The sequence below is a fragment of the Oryx dammah genome, unplaced genomic scaffold, assembly GCF_014754425.2.
Source record: "Oryx dammah isolate SB20612 unplaced genomic scaffold, SCBI_Odam_1.1 HiC_scaffold_5, whole genome shotgun sequence".
In the NCBI taxonomy this organism is placed as follows: domain Eukaryota; kingdom Metazoa; phylum Chordata; class Mammalia; order Artiodactyla; family Bovidae; genus Oryx; species Oryx dammah.
Window position 1 is genome coordinate 16,991,495 of NW_024070189.1, and position 25,701 is coordinate 17,017,195.

The 25,701-nt window shown below is 37.2% G+C and overlaps 1 protein-coding gene across 8 annotated transcripts in view; it reads left to right on the forward strand.

Moving 5' to 3' along the window:
• The window catches only part of FAM172A (family with sequence similarity 172 member A), a 407,879-nt gene that overhangs the window by 13,694 nt on the left and 368,484 nt on the right, over positions 1–25,701 (forward strand). For 6 of the 8 annotated variants that reach the window (XM_040241517.1, XM_040241519.1, XM_040241518.1 and 3 more), the window contains exon 2: positions 24,589–24,712. The exons of the other annotated variants lie outside the window; for them this stretch is intronic. In XM_040241517.1, the coding sequence (XP_040097451.1) occupies positions 24,607–24,712 (106 nt within the window). In that variant the 5' untranslated portion in view covers positions 24,589–24,606. The remainder of the gene's footprint in view (positions 1–24,588; positions 24,713–25,701) is intronic. 8 annotated transcript variants of the gene reach the window in all.

A 25,701-nucleotide genomic window follows, 5' to 3' on the forward strand; every position in this document is an offset into this window, starting at 1 on the left:
GTACTTCAGGCTCCTGCTTATTAGGTTGAGGGACAATGACTATAAGCTTTCTAGAAGCTTTATTGTTTGAGAGAATCAGTAAGGCACACTCTACTCTCTTGAAAGGGCCTTTTGTCTGACTAATATTCTAAGGTGTCGCCTTTAATGTATTGATATATTAGTATTTAACACCCAGCTTCATCTTTGAACCATGTTTTCCTGGTAGTGTCCTGGATTTGCTTAGAAGACATTTCTTACTCAGCATCATTTGTCTTCTGGAGAGGAATTTTTTCTCTTTTTCATAGACTTTATTTTCTAGAATAGTTCTAGGTTCACAGCAGAGTTGAGTGGAGCGTTCAGAGATTTCCCATATACCTCCTGCTCTTGGACTCACACAGCCTTCCCTGCTATAAAATTCTGCATCAAGAGTGGTGCTACAGTTGTTACAGTTAACCTGTTCCTGTTGTTACTGGTCTGTCACTAAGTGGTGTCTGACTCTGTGACTCCATGGCTGCAGCATACCAGGCTCCTCTGTCCTCCACTATCCCCTGGAGTTTGCTCATAATCGTGTCTGTTGGGTCAGTGATGCTGTCTAACCGTCTCATCCTCTCCTGCCTGCTTCCCCTTTGCTTTCAGTCTTTCCCAGCTCAAGGTCTTTTGCAATGAAATGGCTCTTTGCATCAGATGGCCAAAGTCTTGGAGTTTCAGCTTCAGTCCTTCTATGAATATTCAGGGTTGATTTCCTTTAGGATTCATTGGTTTGCTCTCCTTGCAGTCCAGAGGACTCTCAAGATTCTCCAGCAGCACATTTCAAAAGCATCAGTGCTTTGGCACTCAACCTTCTTTATGATCCAACTCTTTCATCCTTACATACAACTGGAAAAACCATAGCTTTAGCTATGCGGACTTTGGCAAAGTGATATCCCTGCTTTTTAATATGCTGTCTAGATTTGTCATAACTGCTTCCAAGTTAACCTACATTGACACATCATTATCACCCAAAGTCTGTAGTTTACATTAGAGTTCTCTCTTGGTGTTGTATATTCAGTGGGTTTGGACATATCTATAATGGTATGTGTCTACCATCAGTATCATACAGAATAGTTTCACTACCCTAAAAAATCCTCTTTAGTATGCCTATTCACTCCTCCTTCCTCCATAACCCCTGGCAACCACTAATCTTTTTAGTTTCCATAGTTTCGCCCTTTCCAGAATATCAAAGAGTTGGAATTGTATGTAGTATGCGGGCCTTTGCATGTTAGCTTCTTTTACTTAGTAATATACTTTTTAAGTTTCCTCCCTGTCTTTTCATGGCTTGATACCATTTTTTTTTTTTAATTTAAGTGTTGCCGAATAACATTCTTTTGTATAAATGTACTACAATTGATTTATTCATTCACCTACTGAAGGACACTTTTGTTCTTTCTGAGTTTGGCAATAATGACTAAAACTGCTGTTGATATCTGTATGCAGATGTTTGTGTGGACATAATTTTTCAACTAGTTTGGCTGAATACCAAGGAGCGTGATCCTAGGTTGTATGGTGAGAATATGTTTAATTTTGAAAGAAACTGTCAAGTTGTCTTCCAACATAGCTGTATCATTTTGCATTCTGGCCAACAACGAAAGCAAGTTCTTGTGGCTCTTTATCCTTGTCAGCATTTGGTGTCGTCAGTGTTAAAGGATTTTAGCCATCCTAATAGTTGTGTGTTGGTATCTCATTGTTTTAATTTGCAATTCCCTGATGACATATGATGTTAAACATCTTTTTTTAAGCTTATTTTCCACCTGTAGTCTTCTTTAGTCAGGATGTACTTATCAGGTCTCTTGCCCATTTTTTAATTCTTCATCAGTTCAGTTCAGTCGTTCAGTTGTGTCCGACTCTTTGCAACCCCATGGACTGTAGCACGCCAGGCCTCCCTGTCCATCACCAACTCCTGGAGCTTACTCTAACTCATATCCATTGAGTCGGTGATGCCATCCAACCATCTCATCCTCTGTCCTTCCCTTTTCCTCCCACCTTATATCTTACCCAGCATCCGTGTCTTTTCAAATGAGTCAGTTCTTTGTATCAGGTGGCCAAAGTATTGGAGTTTCAGCTTCACCATCAGCCCTTCCAGTGAATATTCAGGACTGATTTCCTTTAGGATGGACTGGTTGGATCTCCTTGCAGTCCAAGGGACTCTCAAGAGTCTTCTCCAACACCACAGCTCAAAAGCATCAATTCTTAATATATTTTGAGTAAGATACCTTTATTAGATATGTCTTTTGAAAATATTTTCTCTTGGTCTGTGACTTGTCTTTTCATTTCCTTGGCAGTATCTTTTGCAGTGCACGGTGTGGCTTCTTTTTGTTTAACAGTCCTTTTATTAATATATTGCTTGCTTCTCACATTTGAGTATGAGCAGCAAGAAGAACCAGGTGGCACATTCAGCACTCTAGGTAGAAGTCTCCTTGTTAGATCAGTCACTTCATTAGGTGCATTTTCTACTTTCCATATAATTCTGTGGGACACTAAAATTGCCACCATTACATAACAGCCCCCTTCTCGAGTTCCAGGAACACTTACTTTGCTTTCTTGCAGGTCCTCACCCACAGCCTTTTGAAGGACCATGGGGCTTCTATTAACAGATTCTTCAGTGGGATGGGTGCTGTAGGCTTTCTCTAACACTTTTTTCAGACCCCCCTCTGCCTGATTCCAAAGCCATTCTCACATTTAAGGTTTTTGGTGTGACAGCATTCCACTTGCAGATACCAGAATTGGTGTCTGTGGTTGCCCTAAAATAAGGAGTCACTGTACTGAGATTTCTGTAAGACACATCACGTGGTTGACTGAATTACAGCACAGTTTGAATTTGCAATCCTAAAGGAAGGGTTGGACCTTGATCATCATGGTGGGTACATAAACGCATACTCTGAGGAAGCTGGGCACCTCGGACCTCTGATTCTGCTGAGCCTCCGTTGCCAGTAGAAGCAGCCCTTCTACGCCTTCCCAGGTCAGTCTCCCCTGGCCCGAAGAGCCTGTCACCGGTCTCCCCTGAGCTGCCCACAGTGGATCGCTGATCTTCCTCTTTTCTTATTCCAACCATCTTCCATTTCTTCTAGACCTGTAAGCAGACGAGTCCAAACAGACCCCAGAGGGTGAGGTAAAAAGATTGAAACACAAAGATGCGTGTGATATTTTTCAGTTTGTATCTGTAGGAACTGGAGAATTGTGTGTGGGAATAGATTCTAAGAATGTGGAATCAGGTTAAAGGAATATACAGTCGGAAAGAAGTGATGCTCCTTGTTCCTTTGAAACATTATGCATACTGTTTCCGCACTTGTAGTTTGATTAGTTAACGACCTCTCTCACTAGACCAAGCTGTTGAGTTGCTAGAACCGTTTATTTTTGTAACAGCATGAGAATCAGCAAACATTACATGCCAGGTATTGTTCTAAGAACCTAACACACATTAGTTCATTTGATCCCCACAGCTGTCCTTTAAGTAGGTACTAATATAAAGTGCATTTTTTAGATGTGAAACAAGGTTACTGTATTGAGGGTCCTCAAGACTGCCTGGATGGTTTGCTGGCAGAACTCCCAGAACTCAGAAAAGCTATTAAATTCACAGTTGCAGTTTATTACAGTGAAAGGGTACAGATTAAAAACAGCAAACAGAACAACCACATAGGGCTGAGTCCAGGAGAGACTAGGTACTGCTTCCACTTGTCCTCGCTGAACAGTCATACAGAAAGTGTCTTGTTCTTCCATCGACAGTATGTGACAAGTGCAAGATGTTAGCAAGCAAGGAAGCTCCCCTGAACCTTAATGTCCAGAGTGTTTTTTGAGTGTCAGTCACACAGACATTGGGGGCTTCCGTGGTGGCTCAGTGGTAAAGAATCTGCCTGCCAATGCAGGAGATGAGGGTTTGATCCCTGGGTTGGGAAGATCCCCCCCGAGAGGAAAATGGCAAGCCACTCCAGTATTCTTATTTAGAGAATACCGTGGACAGATGAGCCAGGCAGACTATCGTCCAGGGGGTTGCAAAAGAGTCAGACATGATTTAGCAGCTAAATAGCAACAACAACACATAGGCATGACTAACTCAGTGACCAGCCCCCACAGAGATCAATCTGATACAGCATGCCACAGGATCCAGGGAATAAAAGCATGCATTCACCATAAGTCATGTGGTTACTATAAACTGCATGGCATGGCCCAAGGCCTCAGGTGTATGAGGATACTGTTATCAGGTGTGGTATTCCAAGGGCTTATAGGCATCTCTCAGAAGCCAGTCAAGGGTAAGTTCTTTCTTTAGAATGCACAGGTTTTGGACATCCCAAGCCTGCCGACTTAACTGCACACCTGAGGTTAAGTACCTTGCCCCTAGGTATTATATAGAAGAAATGGCAGAGTTAAAATTTAAGTACAGGCATTCTGGCTCCAGTGGCATATGACCATATGTTCTACTGCCTTTTGGCATAGCTTCTGTCAAATACAGAATCTGCTATGTTTGAGGCACTGGGTAGGTTTTTATTAAGTGAATGTGGAGAAGGGAATGGCAAGCCACTCCAGTGTTCTTGCCTGGAGAATCCCACGGACAGAGGAGTCTGGTGGGCTGCAGCGCATGGGGTCGCAAGAGTCGCGACTGAGCGCCTGACACACGTTAAGGGAGTGAATGGAAGGATGACAGGGAACTGTAGGCTGGGCCTGCTGACTCAGCAGAGCTTATTCGTTTTCAAGCTTTTTCATGAAATGCCACGTGTCTCTATATACTCCACAGCTCTCCAGAATCTATGTAAGCTATTAGACATTCACTGAAGATCAGCTTAAGTTTCTTTTTGGCTGTCTTCAGGTGTGTAAATATTGCTCAGTTGACATGAGTAGTAGGATTAGAAATCTAATTATTTCTAGTGTATTAAGAAAGTATATGACTGTTTGAAATTTCAATAATTAGAGCTGTTTTTCTGGTTTACAGTGTTATGCATTCCTTAATAGCTGTTGCAATTATAGCTAAAGCTAAATACTTGTGATATTTAGGTTATTTTTCTATTTGTGTGTATTTGCTAATTTCTGTTGGAATAAATAACAAGATTTGGCTGAAATGTAACAAAATAATCCCTCCTCAAGTAATAGTTAATAAATTTGTTATGTTATTTTCTACCCACAGGGTATATATATCATTCTCCATGGAATGAGTACTACCATAACATGTAAAGCATTTAGGGAAATAGAATAAATCATGCCAATTACCATTTATTTTTACATTTAAAAAATCCCCTCACTTTTATCTGTTGTAATCTTATTAAGGTATAATTGAAGTTCAATAAATTGTACATATTTAAAGTATATAATTTGATGCTGTTTTAGTATATATCCTTGAAATTCTCATCACAATCAAGATAAGGAATATTTCTATCATCTCCAAATGTTTTCTCCTGTCATTTTCTGTTGGTCATTTGTATGTTTTTTCTCAAGAGATAGCTGTTTAAATCTTTTGCCTGCTTTTAAGTTTGATTATCTTATTATTGACTTGTAAATTTTTTTTTCTTCTGTCATCTAAGTATTTCCTCCAGTCTGTGGCTTCTTTTGCATTTTATTAATGTTATTTTTTTGAAGAGCAAACATTTTTAATTTTAATGAGGCACAGCTTATCAATTTTTTCCTTTTATAACTTGTGGGGATTTTAGTTGTTTTCAGACTAAGAAAACTTTGCCTACTCTAAGATTCCAAAGATTTTCTCCTGTATTTTCTTCTAAATTTTTATAACTTTAGGTTTTATATTCTTATCTGTGATCTATGATCCTATGTTGAATAAGTTTTTATATATGATGTGAGGTAAGAGTTGATTTTTATCTTTTTCCAAACAGATAATTCAACTGGATCAGTGTCATCTTGATTTCTCCCCATAGCCATGTATGTTGACTTAAGCGTTGTGTGTAGGCCAGGCAGGTTACCCATGTGTCCAGAGTTCACTTTGTAATGAACTTATGAACAAATATAATCAGAGACTACATTTTATTTGTCTTATCTACACTAACTTCTCTCAATTTATTTAATGATAAAAGTGGGTATTCGTAAATTAGGTCTTCCCAGCTGGCTCAGTGGTAAGAAGAATCTGCCTGCCAGTGCTGGAGCTGCCAGAGACGTGGGTTCGATCCCTGGATCTGGAAGATCCCCTGGAGGGGAAATGGCAAACCACTCCAGTCTTCTTGCCTGAAAATTTCCATGGACAAGGAAGCCTGGTGGATTACAGTCCATGGGGTCAGAAAAGAGCTGGACATGACTGAGCACATGAGTTAATGAGCAAAGCCTGTCAAACACTGCATTTTATGTACCATGTACATATTTAAGTTTCTTAATTCACTTAGTAGTAAAGTGGACATTTTTACTTTGTTAATGGTCTGAGGGGGAAAGAATTCAGTTTTTCAACATTTTTGATGTTGCACTCATTACTCATCGCTTTTGCAGTCATAACTCTTCTTTAGCCTGATAATTTGCCTTCTCTCGGGGAAGACACTCTTCTGGCTTATAAAACTTGGAGTTAGGTTATGTTCCCCTCTTTTGACACTGGATATGATTTGATAAATAACTGCCCATGTGATATTCATAATAGTTATAAAGCATTAAAATTCAGTGGTGAATTAAGATGTGGATAGGGTAGGTAACGTGGTATTTGATTTGTTTCGTTCCTTAATCTATTATTCAGTGAACTTTGGAAATCACTGATAATCTGTCTGTCCTACATATAAGGCAGATAGCTGAGAAGAGCTCGAGGGTTTTATTCTAACCTGTGGTGGTTTGCACTTGGTTCTCCACTCCTGAAACTGACCTTTCTTATTTTTTAGTGAGAAATGCTTGGAAAGTAGAAGTAACACCATCCTCATGTCTCCCTACATTTTAGTCCATGCTTTTTCTACTCTCTTCTGTTTACCTGGCATTGCATTTCAAGTGGTTGGAATGGAAAGTCAGTTTTGAAAATGTCAGAATTTATATACTGTTTATGTGGTTTGAAATCTTGTGGTTCTTCCCTTTCTCATTTATGAGCTAGTTTGCCTGTGTCTGTCACGTGTGTATAATCTGTGTAAATAAACCAGCTGGGATTGTTTACATATTGACTTTAAGGTGCAAATTACAGTGATATTTAAGGGAAAATGCCTTTTTTTCTGTTGTTGCCATCCTCATTGAGAAATTTCCCATTTGATCAGTCTTGTACTTTTCTTGGTCTGACTTTTAAAAGATCGTATATCCTTTACATTTTCCATGTAGATGTTTCTGCAGCCCTGATGTTTACTGGTCTACTTAGCAATTCAGAATATTCTGAAATCCTAAAACTAATTTGACACTTAGAAAAAGATAGAAAGTTCTGTCTATGCTTCAAAGACAGAATGCCACATATTTGAACCTAGCTTTACCAAATCCCTAAACTACTGTATTAGGCACTGATCCAACTGATAATGAAGTGATACTCTTTTACCTTACGGCTATTATTTTTAGTGTACATTGCTTCTGTTTCAATGAATATATATATATATGTAATGTAAACTGTATGTTTCTGTGTCTTTTGTTCCAACTGTTTATTAGTTCATTCTAAATAAGACCTTGACTATCTATATATCATCTAAATCCTACCATATCCTATAGTAGTATCAATATTTTTTATTTAAGTAATTTATCTAGATTAGCTCATAGCTTTCATTTTAAGGAATGTCATTTAGTGTTAGTTGTTTAATAAAATTGCGTATACAGTTTCAAAAATAAAGTAAGGACTTACTTATTTAATTTTTGGCAACACTGCCCAGCTTGTGGAATCTTGGTTTACCAACCAGGACTGAACCATGCCCTTGGCAGTGAAAGCATGGAATCCTAACCCTTGGACCACCAGGAGTTCCCAGAGACTTTTTTTTTGCATTAATTCTCTTTCTTCTCTTTATTGCTTGGGAATATTGTTTGCGTTGGTAGGCTTCGATCATTTTATAAACAAGCCCTGTTGCAGTCAATATTTATGAGCCCATAATATATGAGATGTCAGTATGAGTAAGATAGCCCCTATCTTCTGAGGCAATATGGCCTGTATACAACTTGACCATAATATGAAATTGTTGTTTAATGACTTAAGTCATGTCCAACTCTTTTCCGACCCCATGGACTATAGCCCACCAAGCCCCTTCTGTCCAGGGGATTTCCCAGGCAAGAATACTAGAGTGGGTTGCCATTTCCTTCTCCAGGGGATCTTCCTGACCCGGGAATCAAACCTGTGTCTCCTGCTTTGGCAGGCAGATTCTTTACCACTGAGTCATGTGGAAAGCCCGTAATATAAAATACAAAGAACTAAAATACCTGATGTACTTAAGGAGCACACTCTTTGAGGAGAATATTTCCACAATAGTAATTAGTGAATGAGAAATGTTTCAGAGTGGAAATGTTTTGTGTCTTAAGTTTAAACTTCATTTTTTAAAATTAAGCAGTAAATTTTCTTATGAAAACATGGAAAAAATCTTTAGCAAAATTGAGTTACACATTTAATTAAGATTACTATAAAATAAGAAAATACTTTTCTTTAGAGCGTCTTAGACTGTAATCATTAAGAAAATACTTTTATTTAGAGCGTCTTAGACTGTAATCATAAAATGTATTTCTCTCAGAGCTCAACTACTTTTTGTTTTTCTCTGAATGTTGACCCTATAGGAAATTGCAGCACAATTTTCAAAGCTTTGATCACTTATGCCTGTTTTAGGTAATTCGGCCTTGAAGTATGATGCATATATTCACCTGCAGAATTAACAGAGCTGTTGGCTACCTTACTTATTAAGATGTATTACTGCCTGACACTTGTTTTCAATTTCTGCAAAACATTTGAGGAAGGTTGTTTTTTCCTGTACATTCCATAATTACAAAACTTTTGCTTTTGGTTTATTGTTGGCAAGTGAATATATTTATCATTTTCCAATTACTATTTTCTACTCGTTTTTTAAAAACATATGAATATTAGCTAGATCTAAAATTTTAAATATATAAATGAAGGACCAAGTACTTCATAAAATTAAAAAAAATTAAGACTATACTGCAGAGGTCCTGAAATAGTGAATTTCCATGTAAATTGAAAATGTAAATAAACTTTTGGCATAAGTGTCTGAATTCTACTCTTTTCATATTTGTTGTTAACTGATTTATTATTTGAAACCATGTTTTAAATTTACATGTTCCATATTCAATAAAATATCTTGTCAGATGAAGAATTTCTGTGCTTCTCAGAGTTTACTCTTCTTTTTTTGCTTTTTCTTCTGAATTGTTCTTATTCAGAACTGACAGTTTTGCTGGCTCATTGATTAAATCACAGTAGGAGTCTTCAGTTTAAGAAGTCTGATCCAAAATGTTGATTGTGAAAGAAATCATTTTAAAAAGGGACGAGAAGTTAGGTTTGCAGTTTTTCAGGATTTTACCCAAGCCTAGTGTCTATTGTTTAGTATATGACCATTATTAAAATAGTGGGTAAAATTGTGAAAAAGCCCTCTTCCATTACCCTTCCAGTTCTATGATTTTGTGTTTTGAATCTTGATTTAAAATTCTCTTAAATAATATTGTTGGACTTAGTAGTTTTTAAAGGGTCAGCCCTAGAAGCTTGCAGCTTACTTTGAGATCCTTGTAATATGTATGTGTATTTGTGTATGTGTGTGTTAAAAAGGCTTGCGTGAACAAATACTAAAATATTTGAATATTTTCATTAACAGCAAAACCAAACCCATTAGCCACATGAAGAGCAATGGCACGAGTTTACAGAAGCGCTGCCAATTTATGAATTGTTGGATTTCTTGTGGTTACCTGGGGCTTAAGTAGTGCCTGAGATCTTATATTAAAATTTGTGGATAATATTTCAAATGAACACAATGCAGGCTTATTTAAAATCAAGGATAAGCCTTTAAATATATACTTAGGCTAAGCATTGGTGCTAATTCTTTGTTAGTCCAGGCAGCTTTATAATTTTCTTGCTCCTAATTTGTGTACCAATAAAGGACGGTTGAATCAACATCTGTTTTTCAGTGAAAGGAAGTTTAACTCTCAAGCAGAAAAAGCAGTATTTTCAGCATTTGTCATTTAAACAAATAGAAATGAGTTTAACAAAATGTTATTTTCAGTCAAAGCACCAGCTAAGATGCTTTATTCTTGTTTTATTCTCATTCTAACATCAAGTCCTCCCTCCAGTGGCTGCTGTTACATTTTCCTCTTTTACCTTATTTTTTAAAAAAAAGGCAAGGAAAATTAGGATTATTTTTTTCTCAGAATTAAAGCCTATTTTTGTGTCATGTTGAAAGACGTGCAGATGATCCCTCTGTGGAAAATAGTGCTTTGTGACTAGATGAGCCTGTCTTTTGATAGTCATGGGGACAGACAGAAATTTCATTCTGAAATGAAATCCTCAGTTCAGTTCAGTTGCTCAGTCGTGTCCGATTCCCTGTGACCCCATGGACTGCAGCACGCCAGGCCTCCTTGTCCATCACCAACTCCTGGAGTTTACTCAAACTCATGTCCATCGCGTCGGTGCTGCCATCTAACCATCTCATCCTCTGTCGTCCCCTTCTCCTCCCGCCTTCAACCTTTCCCAGCATCAGGGTCTTTTCCAATGAGTCAACTCTTCGCATGAGGTGGCCAAAGTATTAAAGTTTCAGCTTCAGCGTCAGTCCTTCCAATGAACACCCAGGACTGATCTCCTTTAGGATGGACTGGTTGGATCTCCTTGCAGTCCAAGGGACTCTCAAGAGTCTTCTCCAACACTCAGTTCAAAAGCACCAATTCTTCAGTGCTCAGCTTTCTCTATAGTCCAGCTCTCACATCCACACATGACTACTGAAAAAAGCAGAGCCTTGACTAGATGGACATCTTAGTCCTCATCTTTTATTTTCAAGTCGCTTATAACTGCCCCTGTGTGAGCATTTAAAAAATTTAATTGCTTGTATATCTTCAAAGGCAGATTTTATTTGTTGTACTTACTAGTGGCAAATACCAAGGGAAAGACCAGAACCAGAAGTAATAGTTTATGTGCGTAGTTGTATCCTCAAATACTTTATTATAAAGTTTAGGGATACTATTTTTAATACAGGCTGTAAACATTTACAGTTTTATCTTTTTATATAGCTGGTGCAAATGCTTTTGAGAAAATAAATTTTTATTCAAAATATTAGTTCCATTTCAAAACAGGCAAGGAAGCAATTGGGTTCTAGTATTATGATTTATATATATATATATATATATACTCTGAAATTTACTCAATACTTGATTATCCTTTCCCTTATAACTGCTTCTTAGGTTTACTCACCAAGTAGAACCACCAAATTTCTGACTAACTAGATAGGACTGGACTCCTAACTTTATGCTTAAAAAAAAATACCCCCAAAGAATAACTTATTGAAGGCAGTACTAGTAAAATTAGTTATTACTTTTCTTTCAGTGTTTTCTTTATCATTTATTTAAAAATATATTGTTGATAAATAAAAACACACAAGCCCAAGTTGTATATAGCCTTTGTAGTGTAAAGTCTGCATACACTGCCAGCAGTTTACATTGACTCATGTGTTTCCCCCCCATTTCATCCTCCTACCACCTTCCCAGTGGTAATCCATATTCTGAATTTTGTGCTTTTCTCTTAATTTTTCTTGTTTTATCACCTAAATTGTGACACCTATAAATTGTTTTAGTTAAGCTTGTTTTTGAACTCTATATACATGGTATTATAAGTTTTCTGATTTTTGGTTGTTTAGTCAGTGCTATTTTAGAGAAGACTCTTGTGAGTGCCTTGGACTGCAAGGAGATCAAACCAGTCAATCTTAAAGGAAATCAACCTTGAATATTCATTGGAAGGATTGTTGCTAAAGCTGAAGCTCCAATACTTTGATCAGCTGATGTGAAAAGCCAACTATCGTTGAAAGAGACCCTGATGCTGAGAAAGATTGAAGGCAAGAGAAGAGGGCAGCAGAGGGTGAGATAGTTAGATATTAAAAGCATCACTGACCCAATGGACATGAATTTGAGCGAATTCTGAGAGATAGTGGAGGACAGAAAAGCCTGGCATGCTACAGTCCCTGGGGTCACAAACAGTTGGACACATCTAACTGACAACAGCAATAATTTTTGGAACATTCGCCTTGTTTTTCAGTGTGGTTGTGGCTCATTCACTTTCACTGCTTTATACTGTTCATTCTGTTAATATACTGCAGTGTATCTGCCTTGCTTTAATTGGAGAACAGTCTTTTCCAGTTGTGGTAACCAGTTTCTAAGACGGCCCCCAGTGATCCTTGGTTCTTGATATTTATACCTTTGTGTAGACCTTTCCTATATTGAATAGAATTGTCCTCTGTGCCAGTAGACTATTGAGGAAGTGATGGTGAGGATTTTGCGACTTTCTCCTTGATTTCCTGGTTCTCTCGCTGTGAAGAAAACCAGAAATCATGGCTTGGTGATATTTAAGCAGTTCTGGGAAGAAGTTCATGTGAGGAGATACTGAGGCGTCTAGCATCAGCCCAGTACCAGTAATTTATCTGTGTGTGTTAGTTACCTCTAGCCTCAGTAAGACCTTCAGATGGTTATAGACGTGTCAATTTATCTCGACTGCAACCTCAGGAATCTGAGCCAGAACCTCCCAAATGAGCTGCTCCCGAATTTCTGACCTGTAGAAATCATGGGAGATTATGTTTGTTGTTTTTGGCAGCTGCATTTTGAGATAATTTGTCTTGCATCTACAGATAATGAATAAACTAGCTTTTTTGATGATATGAACATTTCTTGAACATTTTTATACCTGTCTTCTGTTACACATATGGTGGCTCAGAGGTTAAAGTGTCTGCCTACAATGCGGGAGATTCAGGTTCGATCCCTGGGTCAGGAAGATTCCCTGGGTCAGGAAGATCCCCTGGAGAAGGAAATGGCAACCCACTCCAGTACTCTTGCCTGGAGAATCCCATGAAGGGAGGAGCCTGGTAGGCTACCGTCCATGGTATTGCAAAGAGTCGGACACGACTGAGCGACTTCACTTTCACTTTTACTTTTCACTTTCTGTTACACATATACAAGACCAAGTAGTGGAACAAGATGTGTGATTACTGAGCTGAAGATGATCAGAATGTTTAACCTGGGTATCTTATGCCAGTTTTTAAAAAAGTGGTTATATTAAGATGTAGTTTGGTCAGCCCTGTGAATAAAAGTCTCCATTATACCTAATTCTTTTTTTAACGTTGGGCATCCCAGGGTTGGGAAGATGCCCTGGAGGAGGGCATGGCACCCCACTCTAGTATCTTGTTTGGAGAATCCCAATGGACAGAGGAGCCTGGTGGGCTACAGTCCATGGGGTCAGAAAGAGTTGGGCATGACTGAGCGACTAAGCACAGCACTTAGTGTGTGCTTGTCACTTCATAAGTTTGTCACACACTTCCTAAGTGTGTCACATTGTCACTTTGTAATATTTTCTAGTTTCATGAGTGTAAAATAATATCTTTCTGGTAAATATCTATTACTAAATTGTGTTTCTTGGGACTTACCTGGCAGTTCGTTGGTTAAGACTCTGCTCATCATCTGCAGGGAGCACGGGTTTGATCCCTGGTTGGGGAACTAAGATCCCAAGTGCTGCTCAGAGCAGCCAAAATAAAATAGATTAATAAAAAACAAACTCAGTCTTTGTTTAAAAAAAATTGTATTTCCTGTCCCAGGATCAAAACAGTAGTCTCCCATATTTTCCTCTAAAAACTTTAAAGTTTTGTTTTTTGCATTTATACCCTTAATCCATTCAAAATTGATATCTGTCTTTGAAATGGATATCTAATTTCATTTTTTGCAACGTAGCTGACCAGTTCCAATTATTGAAAGGCTCGTCCTTTGCCCAGTGATATGTCAGGGTCATCTGTGTCGCACGGTTTGTTACGTGGCTCTGCTTTGGGCTTTTATTCTGTTGGTCAGCTTGTCTCTTCTAGTACTAACAATACATTGTCTTAATTACTGTGATACCTGGTAAGGCCAGTCTTCCTGTCATCTTTTCTGATACCTTCACAGTATTGAGCCCTTCTTACATGAATATGGTATGTTTCTTCGTGTATTTCAATCTTCTTTATTCTCTGTTAGTAAGAGTTTATCATTTTCTTTTTTTTTTTTAGTTTATCATTTTCTACACATCGTTTTAACATATTTTTTGCTCTCCAAAATGTCTTTTAAAAAGCAACCATACTTTATAAGTGGTTGTTGCTGGTATTTATAAATATACTTTACATCAAAATATAAATTGTTTTAGTCTTCTTGCCAAATTCTCTTTTTATCCCTGATAATATAGAGATTCTTCATATATTTTTTTTTATTTTTGAAGATCTTTTTTCTTCATTTTGTTGTTTGTTGTTATCTAAAAGATAATCATATTATCTGCAAGTAATGGTAACTTTGTTTTCCTATTTTTAATCCTTATATATTTTAATTTATTTCTTTTATGTTTCCTTGAAGTGAAGTCGCTCAGTCCTGTCTGACTCTTTGCAACCCTATGGACTGTAGCCTACCAGGCTCCTCTATCCATGGGATTTTCCAGGCAGTAGTCCTGGAGTGGATTGCCATTTCCTTCTCCAGGGGATCTTCCCAACCCAGGGATGGAACCCAGGTCTCCCTCATTGTAGACAGATGCTTTAGCGTCTGAGCCACCAGGAAAGTCCTATGACTAGAAGTGATAAAAGCAAACTGGTAATGTTGGACATTCTTGGTAACTGACTTTAAAGAGAATGTTTTTAGTAATTTACCATGGACAGTAATTTTACTGTAATTTTTTTGAACCTCTCTTTCACGTTAAGAGCATTCCTTTTTATTCCTGGTTTGCTGTGACTTCTTTTCCAAAAATGAGTATTGAATTGTATTAAATACTTTTCTGCAGATTTTGAAGTTATTATGATTTTTCTTCCTCTATGTTAATTTAGTGAGTAACATTTGTAGATACTGTAATGTTTTGTAATGTACATGTTGAGTTTGTTCTCAATCGGAGGGTCCTTCAGGGAACTTAGCTATTATGTTGGAAGGAAATTCTAGTTGTAAAAGTCTTGACTCTCATGATCATAGGAAGGGTCTCTACCACTTTGTGTTTATGTAGACAATAGTAATGAAAGCCGTCTGGTATACTGTGTTTAAAAATAGGTCTAATAATATAAATGGCTTAACATTCCACACTGTCCTTGTGCTGACAACTTTAGAGCCACAGATTTAAATTCCTGTAATTAATAGTCTGGCTAAGTGATGGTTGTTTTTGAGGAAAAAATATTTTGTAGAAGCCAGGAGGGTTCTTATTTGTTTTTGGAATAAGAGATTTTTGCTATCTCAACTCCTTTGTTAATTTAGTCAAGTTATGAATTGTTTTTATTGTTTTCTGAATAAAGTTAAGTAACCACTGTAACTAATATGGTAGTTTGAAAAGGTGATTTGAAGTTTCACGTTTCTAATTCTCTTTATTTAAAATCAGATATTTGTAGTATCTCAGGAATAGAGAGCCTTCCCAAATCTTTCTGAGTTCATCATTTGTTGGTCCCAGGATGCAGTCATTTTTGAAATATGGTACAGACATGAAATTCGAGAAAGTAATATCACTTCATAAAGAACTGGGAAAGTCTAGAAGCTGAGAAAAAAATTGTTCATTCTGAAGGCACCTAGTGATAACATTCGTAGCTGTTAACACATTTAGGTAAAGTCAAGTTTCACAGATATTTTCCCCTTAAATAAACAATAAAGAGTGCACTGTCAATAGAGACTGGATATGAGTGGTACTTAAATGCCTATTTGCAGTACAATTGTGGTCTCCCCCAAAGCTTAACTTTGCCATTAACCTTTGTGGCTGTTGTTATTAGTATATCTTGCCAGGCTTAACACTAAATTGCTTGATTATATACTTGTTTTTCCTTCATTTTTTTTTTTTTAACTATAGCAGGTGTTACTTTTCTGACTTTGAAGTAAGTTAGTATTGTGTGTGAGATCAGTTGCAAAAATAATCAAAATAAACCAATTATTACCAAATTTCAGTCCCTATTAGAAATTGGGTAAAATCTGAATACTATTAGGTGGTATGTGGCCAAAGAATGAACTGAATCATGGCCAAAGTGAACCAGTGCTTCCCAGCAGATTCTCGCTGGAAGATTCGTGTAAGGGATAGGGGCATGCCAGGGAGGCAAGTAATGATTGACAGAGAATCCCAGTGCCCAGAACTAAAGCTAGGTTAGAGTACTTCTATTTACAAAGCTTTATATGTAAACGTTTCCATTTAGACCTAGGAAGTAATATTTGTCCCTGGTGTCTAGATAGAGCAGGCCTACATGGTTGCCAGCCTGACTATGGTGGAAGGGATGAGAGGGACATTTGAAGAGAGAAGTTCTTTAAGTGAGTCTGCCTGAAGTCCACTTAACAGTTTTTTTTTGTTTGTTTGTTTGTTTTCCATGGAAGGAAAAAGGAAGCATGAGTGAGATGGTCAGGGCTCGTCCCTTTTGAGACTGTGCCTTGACCTTTGGCATCGTAGCTGTAAAGAAGAGATAGGGGAGAGAGATCCATTTAATACTGCTCCAATGCCAGCGTCATCTCTTTCAGACCATAGGAATCATCACCTCAAAAAGAAACTGGGTACCCACGAGCAGTCACTCTTCATTCTCTCCCCAACCCCAACTCCCTCAACCTATTAATCTGAGGGAGGGTCACCTTAGTGTCTACCACATGCATATTATATTTTAAAATTTAGATTGAACCTTGAGTTCACAAAGTTAAGCAGAGATGCTAGTAAGAGTATTTATGGAATGAGAAAATTTGATTTAAGCTTTGCAAATATGTTCTTACAGTTATTTCATGGTATTGGTTACTTTTAAATCTTATGAAGATAGCTTCTGCTTGGTCAGTTTGGTCTGGAGTTATGTACATTTGTAATATATTTTAGTGTTTATGTTTACCATAAAATTAAAGTCTCTTAAATAGCTAATGACAATTTAATTTGACCCTCATAAATGATCCTATATTTTTGACATATTCTGTTTTTCTCAAATTTTGAGCATATGTCCTTTTTGAGAATTCTTTTGCCCTCTGATGTACCTTTGCTATTTCTGTACCATATTATGAAAACTTCATAAAAGGCTATTTAAATTATTTTTTTCTTTTGTGGAGCTTCAAAATTGAGACTTATCTAAAAGGATTGTTTTAGGTGTGTTTAATTTCTCAGGTTGAGCTTTAGTGTAGTCTGGTAAATATTCTAAGGTTTTTCACCAGCCTTGTTGAGTTTCTGTCTTTTTACTAGCCAGAAAACAATATAAAAGCTAACCAAATGACTAGCAATTTGGGAATCTGTTAAAAGACACAGTAGTAACATATGAGTTTCTTCTAAAACCTTTCTTTTTGATATCCCGTACCTTTTGACTCTTTTAGATGCTTGGTTTGCCAAAATATTGTGAGGAATGATGGGGAGTAGCTTTTTTTTTTTTTTTTTTAAATAGTTGTGTAACAAACTTGATGAGTAGTTTGTTTCAGTTTGTTTGCAGTTTAGGGATTTATTTTAAAATGTATTAAATTTTTTATTGACATGCAGTTGATTTACAGTGTCTTGTTAGTTTCAGGTGTATAATGAAGTGATTCAGTTTTATATATATATCTATGTGTGTGTATATATACATATATATATATATATGTATATATACTCAGCTTCTTTTCCATGAAAGGTTATTATAAGCTATTGAATATATTTTTCTGTAAATCCTTGTTGCTTATTTATTTTATGTATAGTAGTTTGCATTTGTTAATCATCTACTCCTAATTTATCCCTCCCTTGCCTTTCCCCTTTGGTAACTGTAAATTTGTTTTCTATGTCTGTGAGTCTGTTTCTGTTTTATATGTAGGTCCATTTGTTTTACTTTTTGGATTCCACATATAAGTGATGCCATGTAATATTTGCCTCTATCTAACTTGCTTCAGTAAGTATAATACTCTATAGGACCATCCCTGCTGCTGCAGATGGCAATAGTTCATTCTTTTTAAATGGCTCAGGAATATTCCATTGTGATGGGGAGTAATTTTTATCGATCTTAATTCTGAATAGCAAACCAAATAGAATGAGACAATTTAGTGGATAACTTTTATATGTGTAATTAATTTCATCCAACTAGCCCAAACTCTAAATTGTAATACTCTCTGATTATATAAATTAGTACACAGGAGTGAAAACTTTCTATAGGATGAAGAAACTGGAATCGTTTTCCTGGTTGAATTTGAGTAGTTTGACTCTAACAGTCAGTTGTAGCTAATAAGTTGTACCTAATAAAAAACTGGATGTGAAGAGACTTGGTGACTCTGTGAATAACATGTGCATTTAAGAGATAGTTAAAATAGTGCTCCTTGGACATGACTTTGATCTGAATGAAGATAGAACTCACATGCTTGAACTTTTTTAGACATACATTTTAGTAAGATTGGACAGAATATAAACAAATTAATTTAAATTCCATTATGATTATTTTCAACATAGCCTTGGAAAGCCAAGTCAACTCAAGAAGTATTTATTGGGGGGCTTTATTGTTTATTCTAAGAATTCACCCAAATGTTGCACATTGAAAGTTTCTTACTCCTGTAGGCTAAACTGATAAGGATAGCTTTTTTGGAGTTTGAGCACATAGTAATTAGAATCAAATTATTTCTGATGTTATATGAATTACTAATATTTGTAAAGGAATATGTAGTTTATAAAATGTGTTAGTCTATATTTTTTCACAGAATCTTCATAATCATCCTGTAAAGGGAAAGCGAAAGTGTTAGTCACTCAGTCATATCCAACTCTTTGTGACCCCATGGACTGTAGCCCACCAGGTTTCTCTGTCCATGGGATTTCCTAGGCAAGAATACTGGAGTGGGTTACCATTCCCTTCTCCTGGGGTTCTTCCTGACCCAGGAACTGAACCCGTGTCTCCTGCATTGCAGACAGATTCTCTACCATCTGAGTCACACAGGGAAACGCCCAGTAAAAGGACGTGCTCTTATTTTCTTTGTTAGTCCCATTACTTAAGTTAGAGAAGTTGTGACTTTCTCAGGGTCTCTCAGCCACTAGGTGGTGGAATGGAGGTTAAAAAGTCTGAATTTCTTATCCCAAACCTACATCACATTGCTTTAGGGACTAAGGAATTACTTTAGATGTGCTTGGATTAGAACAGTGTATTCCTACTCTGAGCTAAACTTTGACCCACATACAGATTACATTCTCTGCACCATTCTCTGTGCACTAGGAGCCCATATTACCCTGGGCCTTGTCTTCCATGTCTGCTTCTGCCTCATGCCCTTATTCTTTAGCCTCTTCCCCAGGGCCCATGTGTCTGTACATGCACACCACACAGAGTCCTACTCATACATGCTCACTCTACAAAACGTACATTTTTCACACTATTGCCTCAGAACTATAAACTGTCGAGGATTGTTATGAACTAACCTTTGCTGATGAGCAACTTCTGAGTAACATGCATACTTTAACTATAATTTGGATAGATGTTTTTAGTTCAGTTCAGTTCAGTCGCTCAGTAGTGTCCGACTCTTTGCGACCCATGAATCGCAGCACGCCAGGCCTTCCTGTCCATCACCAACTCCCGGAGTTCACCCAGACTCACGCCCATCAAGTCAGTGATGCTATCCAGCCATCTCATCCTCTGTCATCCCCTTCTCCTCCTGCCCCCAATCCCTCCCACCATCAGGGTCTTTTCCAATGAGTCAACTCTTCGCATGAGGTGGCCAAAGTACTGGAGTTTCAGCTTTAGCATCATTCCTTCCAAAGAAATCCCAGGGCTGATCTGCTTCAGAATGGACTGGTTGGATCTCCTTGCAGTCCAAGGGACTTTCAAGAGTCTTCTCCAACACCACAGTTCAAAAGCATCAATTCTTCGGCACTCAGCCTTCTTCACAGTCCAACTCTCACATCCATACATGACCACTGGAAAAACCATAGCCTTGACTAGACGGGCCTTAGTCAGCACAGTAATGTCTCTGCTTTTGAATATGCTATCTAGGTTGGTCATAACTTTCCTTCCAAAGAGTGAGCGTCTTTTAATTTCATGGCTGCAGTCACCATCTGCAGTGATTTTGGAGCCACCCAAAATGAAGTCTGACACTGTTTCCACTGTTTCCCCGTCTATTTCCCATGAAGTGATGGGACCAGATGCCATGACCTTCGTTTTCTGAATGTTGAGCTTTAAGCCAACTTTTTCACTCTTCTCTTTTACTTTCATCAAGAGGTTTTTGAGTTCCTCTTCACTTTCTGCCATAAGGGTGGTGTCATCTGCATATGTGAGGTTATTGATATTTCTCCTGGCAATCTTGATTCCAGCTTGTGTTTCTTCCAGTCCAGCGTTTCTCATGATGTATACTCTGCATATAAGTTAAATAAGCAGAGTTCACCCAGACTCACGCCCATCGAGTCAGTGATGCTATCCAGCCATCTCATCCTCTGTAGTCCCCTTCTCCTCCTGCCCCCAATATACAGCCTTGATGTACTCCTTTTCCTATTTGGAACCAGTCTGTTTAGTTCCACATAAATCTCTGGTACTGATTAAGTTACTATGTTTTGAATACGAGTAGGCTCTCTTGGGACTTCCCTTGTGACTCAGACAGTAAAGAATCCACCTGCAATGGGTTCAATCCCTGGGTTGGGAAGATCCCCTGGAGGAGGGCATGGCAACCCTTTCCAGTATTCTTGCCTGGAGAACTCCCATGGACAGAGGAGCCTGGCGGGTTACAGTCCATGGGGTCATAAAGAGTAGGACAAGACTGAGCTACTAAGCACACACACACAGGCTGTCTTGAACTGAATTTCAAGAGCCTGACTTAGCATATATTCTTTGGAACCAAACCAGCTCCAGGGATCCCAGGGACTTAACCCAATTTTACTTGTCCTGTGATATATTTTGCACTTTCATCATTACATTGAGAATGAGGTAGAAAGGCCTTCTGTTGCAAAATAATCTCTTTCTAGGTCGTATTTAATACCTGACTAAAAACAAACAAATATAGGAAACTAAGGCTTCTGTGTGTCTTTGTAAGTGTTCTTGCCATATTTTGAGCAAACAAGGCAAATAAATATTCTACCGTTTCATGTTTTGAAATGCTGACTGGATCAAGATTACACATGACAAGTTATTTATAGTTTTATTTATACATAGTGGATTCTCTGTTGGAATCATAGAAGGGAAGAAGATATGATAATTGCTTTGTGTAGTTCACAGAATAAAATTGCAAACCAAGATATTTTGAATCTAGTTTATACTGTAACCATTTCTAGGAAACCTTATTTAAACACAGTGGTTATCATGAAGTATACAACATGTCAACTGTGTCCCAATTCACATCAGTAGAAACCTTCTACCACTTTATTCCCTATAACCTAACCTCCATCAGATAATACTAAATAAACTATGTCGAGTGCACGTATTAATATATATATATATATATATATATATATATCAAATGTATCAAACAGCTTGCTGGCTGTATTTGCAGTAGTATTTATCTGTGGTCATGCAGGTTATAACTCTGAATTTTTATTAGGAAAAATAAATTGAGAATTTACAATGTTCCTGATTTAGTTTCACCAGCTGTGCCAATGCCAAGGAAAATAACTTGAGAAGGTAAAACTCTAACAGTAAATAAGAAAGCAGTAGGCAGTTTGCTTCATACTTATCTGCTTTGTATCTGCTGTTAGGAGGTTTATGGTCAAAGAGAGTAATTAGTAGTCTCTGAACTTAAATATTGTCACTTCAGTAAATTGCAGTGTGTATCTTCAGATTGTCTTGTATAAAAGAAGCAAATGATTGTTAATTGATATTTGATCTTGGAAGTCTTGAAAACAGTTCTTTAAAATGTGAAGTATATTTTTGCCCCTCTATCTCTTACTCATTTATTTGGGAATTTGACAAATATCCACTGGGCTCCAAATACATCCAACCTTGTTTTAGGGACAGATGAGATTACCTGTCCTCATGGAGATCAAAGTCTGAAGGGGGAGCTTGTTATTAAACACTGAAGAGCAGTTACAGCTTCTTTTTTTTTTTTTTTCAAGTTTTACTGAGATATAATTGACATCACATTATGTGCATTTAAGGCATAGAATGTGATGATTTGATTTCTGTATCTGTTGCAAAATGATACCACAATAAGGTTAGTTAATACATCTCTCACCTCACATAGTTACCTATTTTTTTTTAAGACCTACCCTCTTAGCAACTTTCAAGTATACAACATAGTGTTGATAACTGGTCAACATGCTGTACATGAGATCCCCATAATTTTAAAATGTGAATTTTGAAAATGAGTCTGACATCAAAAATATTTTATACTTTCTCTTTCAGTGAAACAGTTACAATGAAATTATCATACAAGTTGTTCTGTTTAGAAATTAGACAATTTGAGGCCAGTGAAAACCAAAAGTTCATATTTACGAGAATACTGAATTGACAGAGGGGATAGAGTGAAAAAGTGCAAGAAATCTCCTGTGAATAGTTAATTTGGTCTTGGAATTGTTAGCAAGAAGCACTGTATGGAATGTCTCATTGTGAACATTTCTGCTTACTTTCTGCTACGGGATGGTAGATAGTAAGGAGTTGCTGGGGAAACTTGTACCCAAACTTATGGGACTTGACAGAGGAAACTAATTCCCAAGTGTAGCCCTATAGCCCTTACAAATATTGCTTTTTCTTATGTGTTGTAATGATCAGTCTGAGTCTTATAGATTTTATTTGTGGCAGTTTGGCAGTTTGATCTGGTCACTAGAGTATAAGCCCCACCCAGGCCGTCCATGCTTTACTCTCCATTGCACCCTAGTGCCTTGCACATGGCTCATTGTATAGACAAAACTGGTTCTTGAAGGAGTATAGGCATATTTCATCTATGTATAATTTACAGAGTTTTGAGTTACCTATTCACAGAAGAAAAATAGCATACTTCCATGCTAAGTGAAAGTGCTTTCCCAGTCAAAGACAGTCTCATATTCTAGTTATTACTAGATTAGGAAACTTCACATTCCTGAGAAGCAATAAAATACCACTAGTAATAGCAGCAGTCAGCTATATACACCTTCCATAATATTAATTCTCAACCACTACAATATAACCTACATTTTACAAATGAGAAATCTGAAGATTTTTGAATATTAAGTGGCTAGACAGTATTCTTGCCTGGAGAATCCCATGGAGGGAGGAGCCTGGTAGGCTACAATCCACGGGGTCGCAAAGAGTCGGACATGACTGAGCTACTTCACTTTCACTTTGACCCTAGCCACAGAGCTGTTATTAAGTGGGGAAGCTAGGATACATTTATAGTATTAAAAAAAAAACAAACCAACGTATATTGAACCCTTAAATTACCCATCAGGCACTATACTAAGTGTTTTACATTAAAACTCATTGTAACAACACAAGGGAGGCATGGTTATCATTTCCATTGTACGTGTGTGGAAGACGGACGAGGCATGGAGAAGTTAGATAATTTGCCAAGAGAGCATGGCTAGCTCTTGGTAGAGCCAGAGAGAACTTCCCCTTCTGTTTCCCCACCTACAGTCAGAGCTGAGCTAAGGGCAGCGTTGATTTATGACCCTGGGAACATTCTTAGTTTAAAACTATTATTTTAAGCATTATTATTTTTAAGTATTTTCTATTCTACTCTGTTAATTATACAAATGCCTGAGTTTTTAAAGATAATTGTACAGTATACCTCTTGAGTAGAAACTGACGTTTACTCTTTAGGTAGTAAGTAAATCAATCAGAGGAATATTGTCTTACTTACCTCAGCTTTTATGTAATCTCATTAAGTTATGGATTGACTATATTAATTTAGTTTAATTTTTTCCCTTTGTATGTGTTGCATTTTTTTTCTGTTAAATTTTAGGAATTGTGTTTTTATCCCCTTGTTTGTTGGCACCCTGGGAGAAACTGACTATAGTTCAAATGTTTTCCCTTTGGCCAAAGCAGAGCAGAATTAGATTTTAATAAATTTTAACTTTATATTATGATTGCTTGTTGGGTTGCCATTTATAGACTGTGACTTTAAGACATTGAATTTGACATAGTTTTGTTTTTTTTTTAATGGCTGGTTTTTTTTTTTCCCTTAAATTTGCATTTTGAATTATACACTAATGGGTAGTATATGTATATTTCTCCTTCTGCCCGTCTGCATGTCCCAGAAAGAAAATATTCTGACCTGGTACATGACATATGCTTGCAGTTTATTTTAAAAGAAATTTCAGGTTTTGAAACTACCTGGAAGTATTTTTTTTTAAATTAGATGTTGGGGACTTATACCTAAATAGTCAGTTTAGCTAAATTTAGTTCAGCAGCATTAAGCCTATGTGTATATAAGATATTGTGTTTGGTAATATGGGAGATATCAAGATGACAAAAAGTTGATACCTTTATCCTGGGGCTTGTAATCTGTTAGCTGACCTAAACAAATACATAAATAACGGTAATGCAAGGCAGGCTATGATAAGTACTGTGGTACAGGCATCAACAAAGTGCAGTGGGAAATCAGGATAGAGAGATTAATCCCAACTGGGAGGATCTAGGACCTTCTCATGGAGTAGGTAGGACTGAGTAGAGCTTAATTTATTGCTTTCATTCATTCTAGACTGTCTTCTGAAGATTGATGTCTATTTCCTTGAGCTCTTTAATTTTGTTGCCAATTTGGATAAGCATGGCACAAATCCAGCAGGGAGGTCCAGATGAAAAAGAAAAGACAACAGCACTCAAAGGTACATACTTAATTTGCTTTTTCAGGATATTTTCATTGTGCCTAATGAAGGTGCAGGAATATTTAGGTGACCTTACATTCATTTCCATTCTAAAATAAGAATATCTATAATCTATATTTATTTATGTCCATCTCAGTGACCACCTCAATGTCTGAGATATAGTATGTACTAGGTAAATAAATCATAAAGTCATGTGATTTTACAGCTGTAAGAATTCTTTATGCTTTTCTTATTCAAGGTCATGTATTTAATGGTAAAACTAATACCAGAGATCTCTTGAATCAAGCCTAGTGCCCTCACCATATTTTTGTTGTTTGAAATGTCATACTGGGTTAGAGTAATGATCTGTCTAATCCTGTATTCTGTCTTTGTGGCATTGCACTAAGAATATTTTATGAGAAGCTCTTTGTAAGAAGGAATCAGCTTTAGACTTTCTTTGGGAATTTGGGTGCCATTTGTTAGATTAAGAAAAGTGTAAGGAAAGCAGGTTTTAGACATATTAAATAGTAAACTGAGATGCCACTTAAATATCAGGCTGGAGAAGTTTGGGAGTGTGGAGTTTGGGAAAGTATTTGGGCTGGAGATTAAAGCTTTGGGAATTATTAGCATAGAGGTAATATTTAAAGTTATGGTCCTAATTGAGATCATCAGAGATTGCAAACAAAAAAAGTCTGAAGACTGAAGTGTGGGTCATCTCAATCTTAGGGGTCAGGAAAATGAGGAAGAAGTAGCAATAGACACTTAACATGATTTCTGACAAGATAGGCTGCAGGCTAGGAGTGAGAGAAAGATCCTGAACACCTACTGAAGAAAATGGGTTTAATTAATTTATTCATGATTATAAACCAGGCTTCGCTGGTGGCTTAGACAGTAAAGAATCTGCCTGCAATGTGGGAGACCTGGGTTCGGTTCCTGGGTTGGGAAGATCCGCTGGAGGATGGCATGACAACCAACTCCAGTATTCTTCCCTGGAGAATCGCCATGGACAG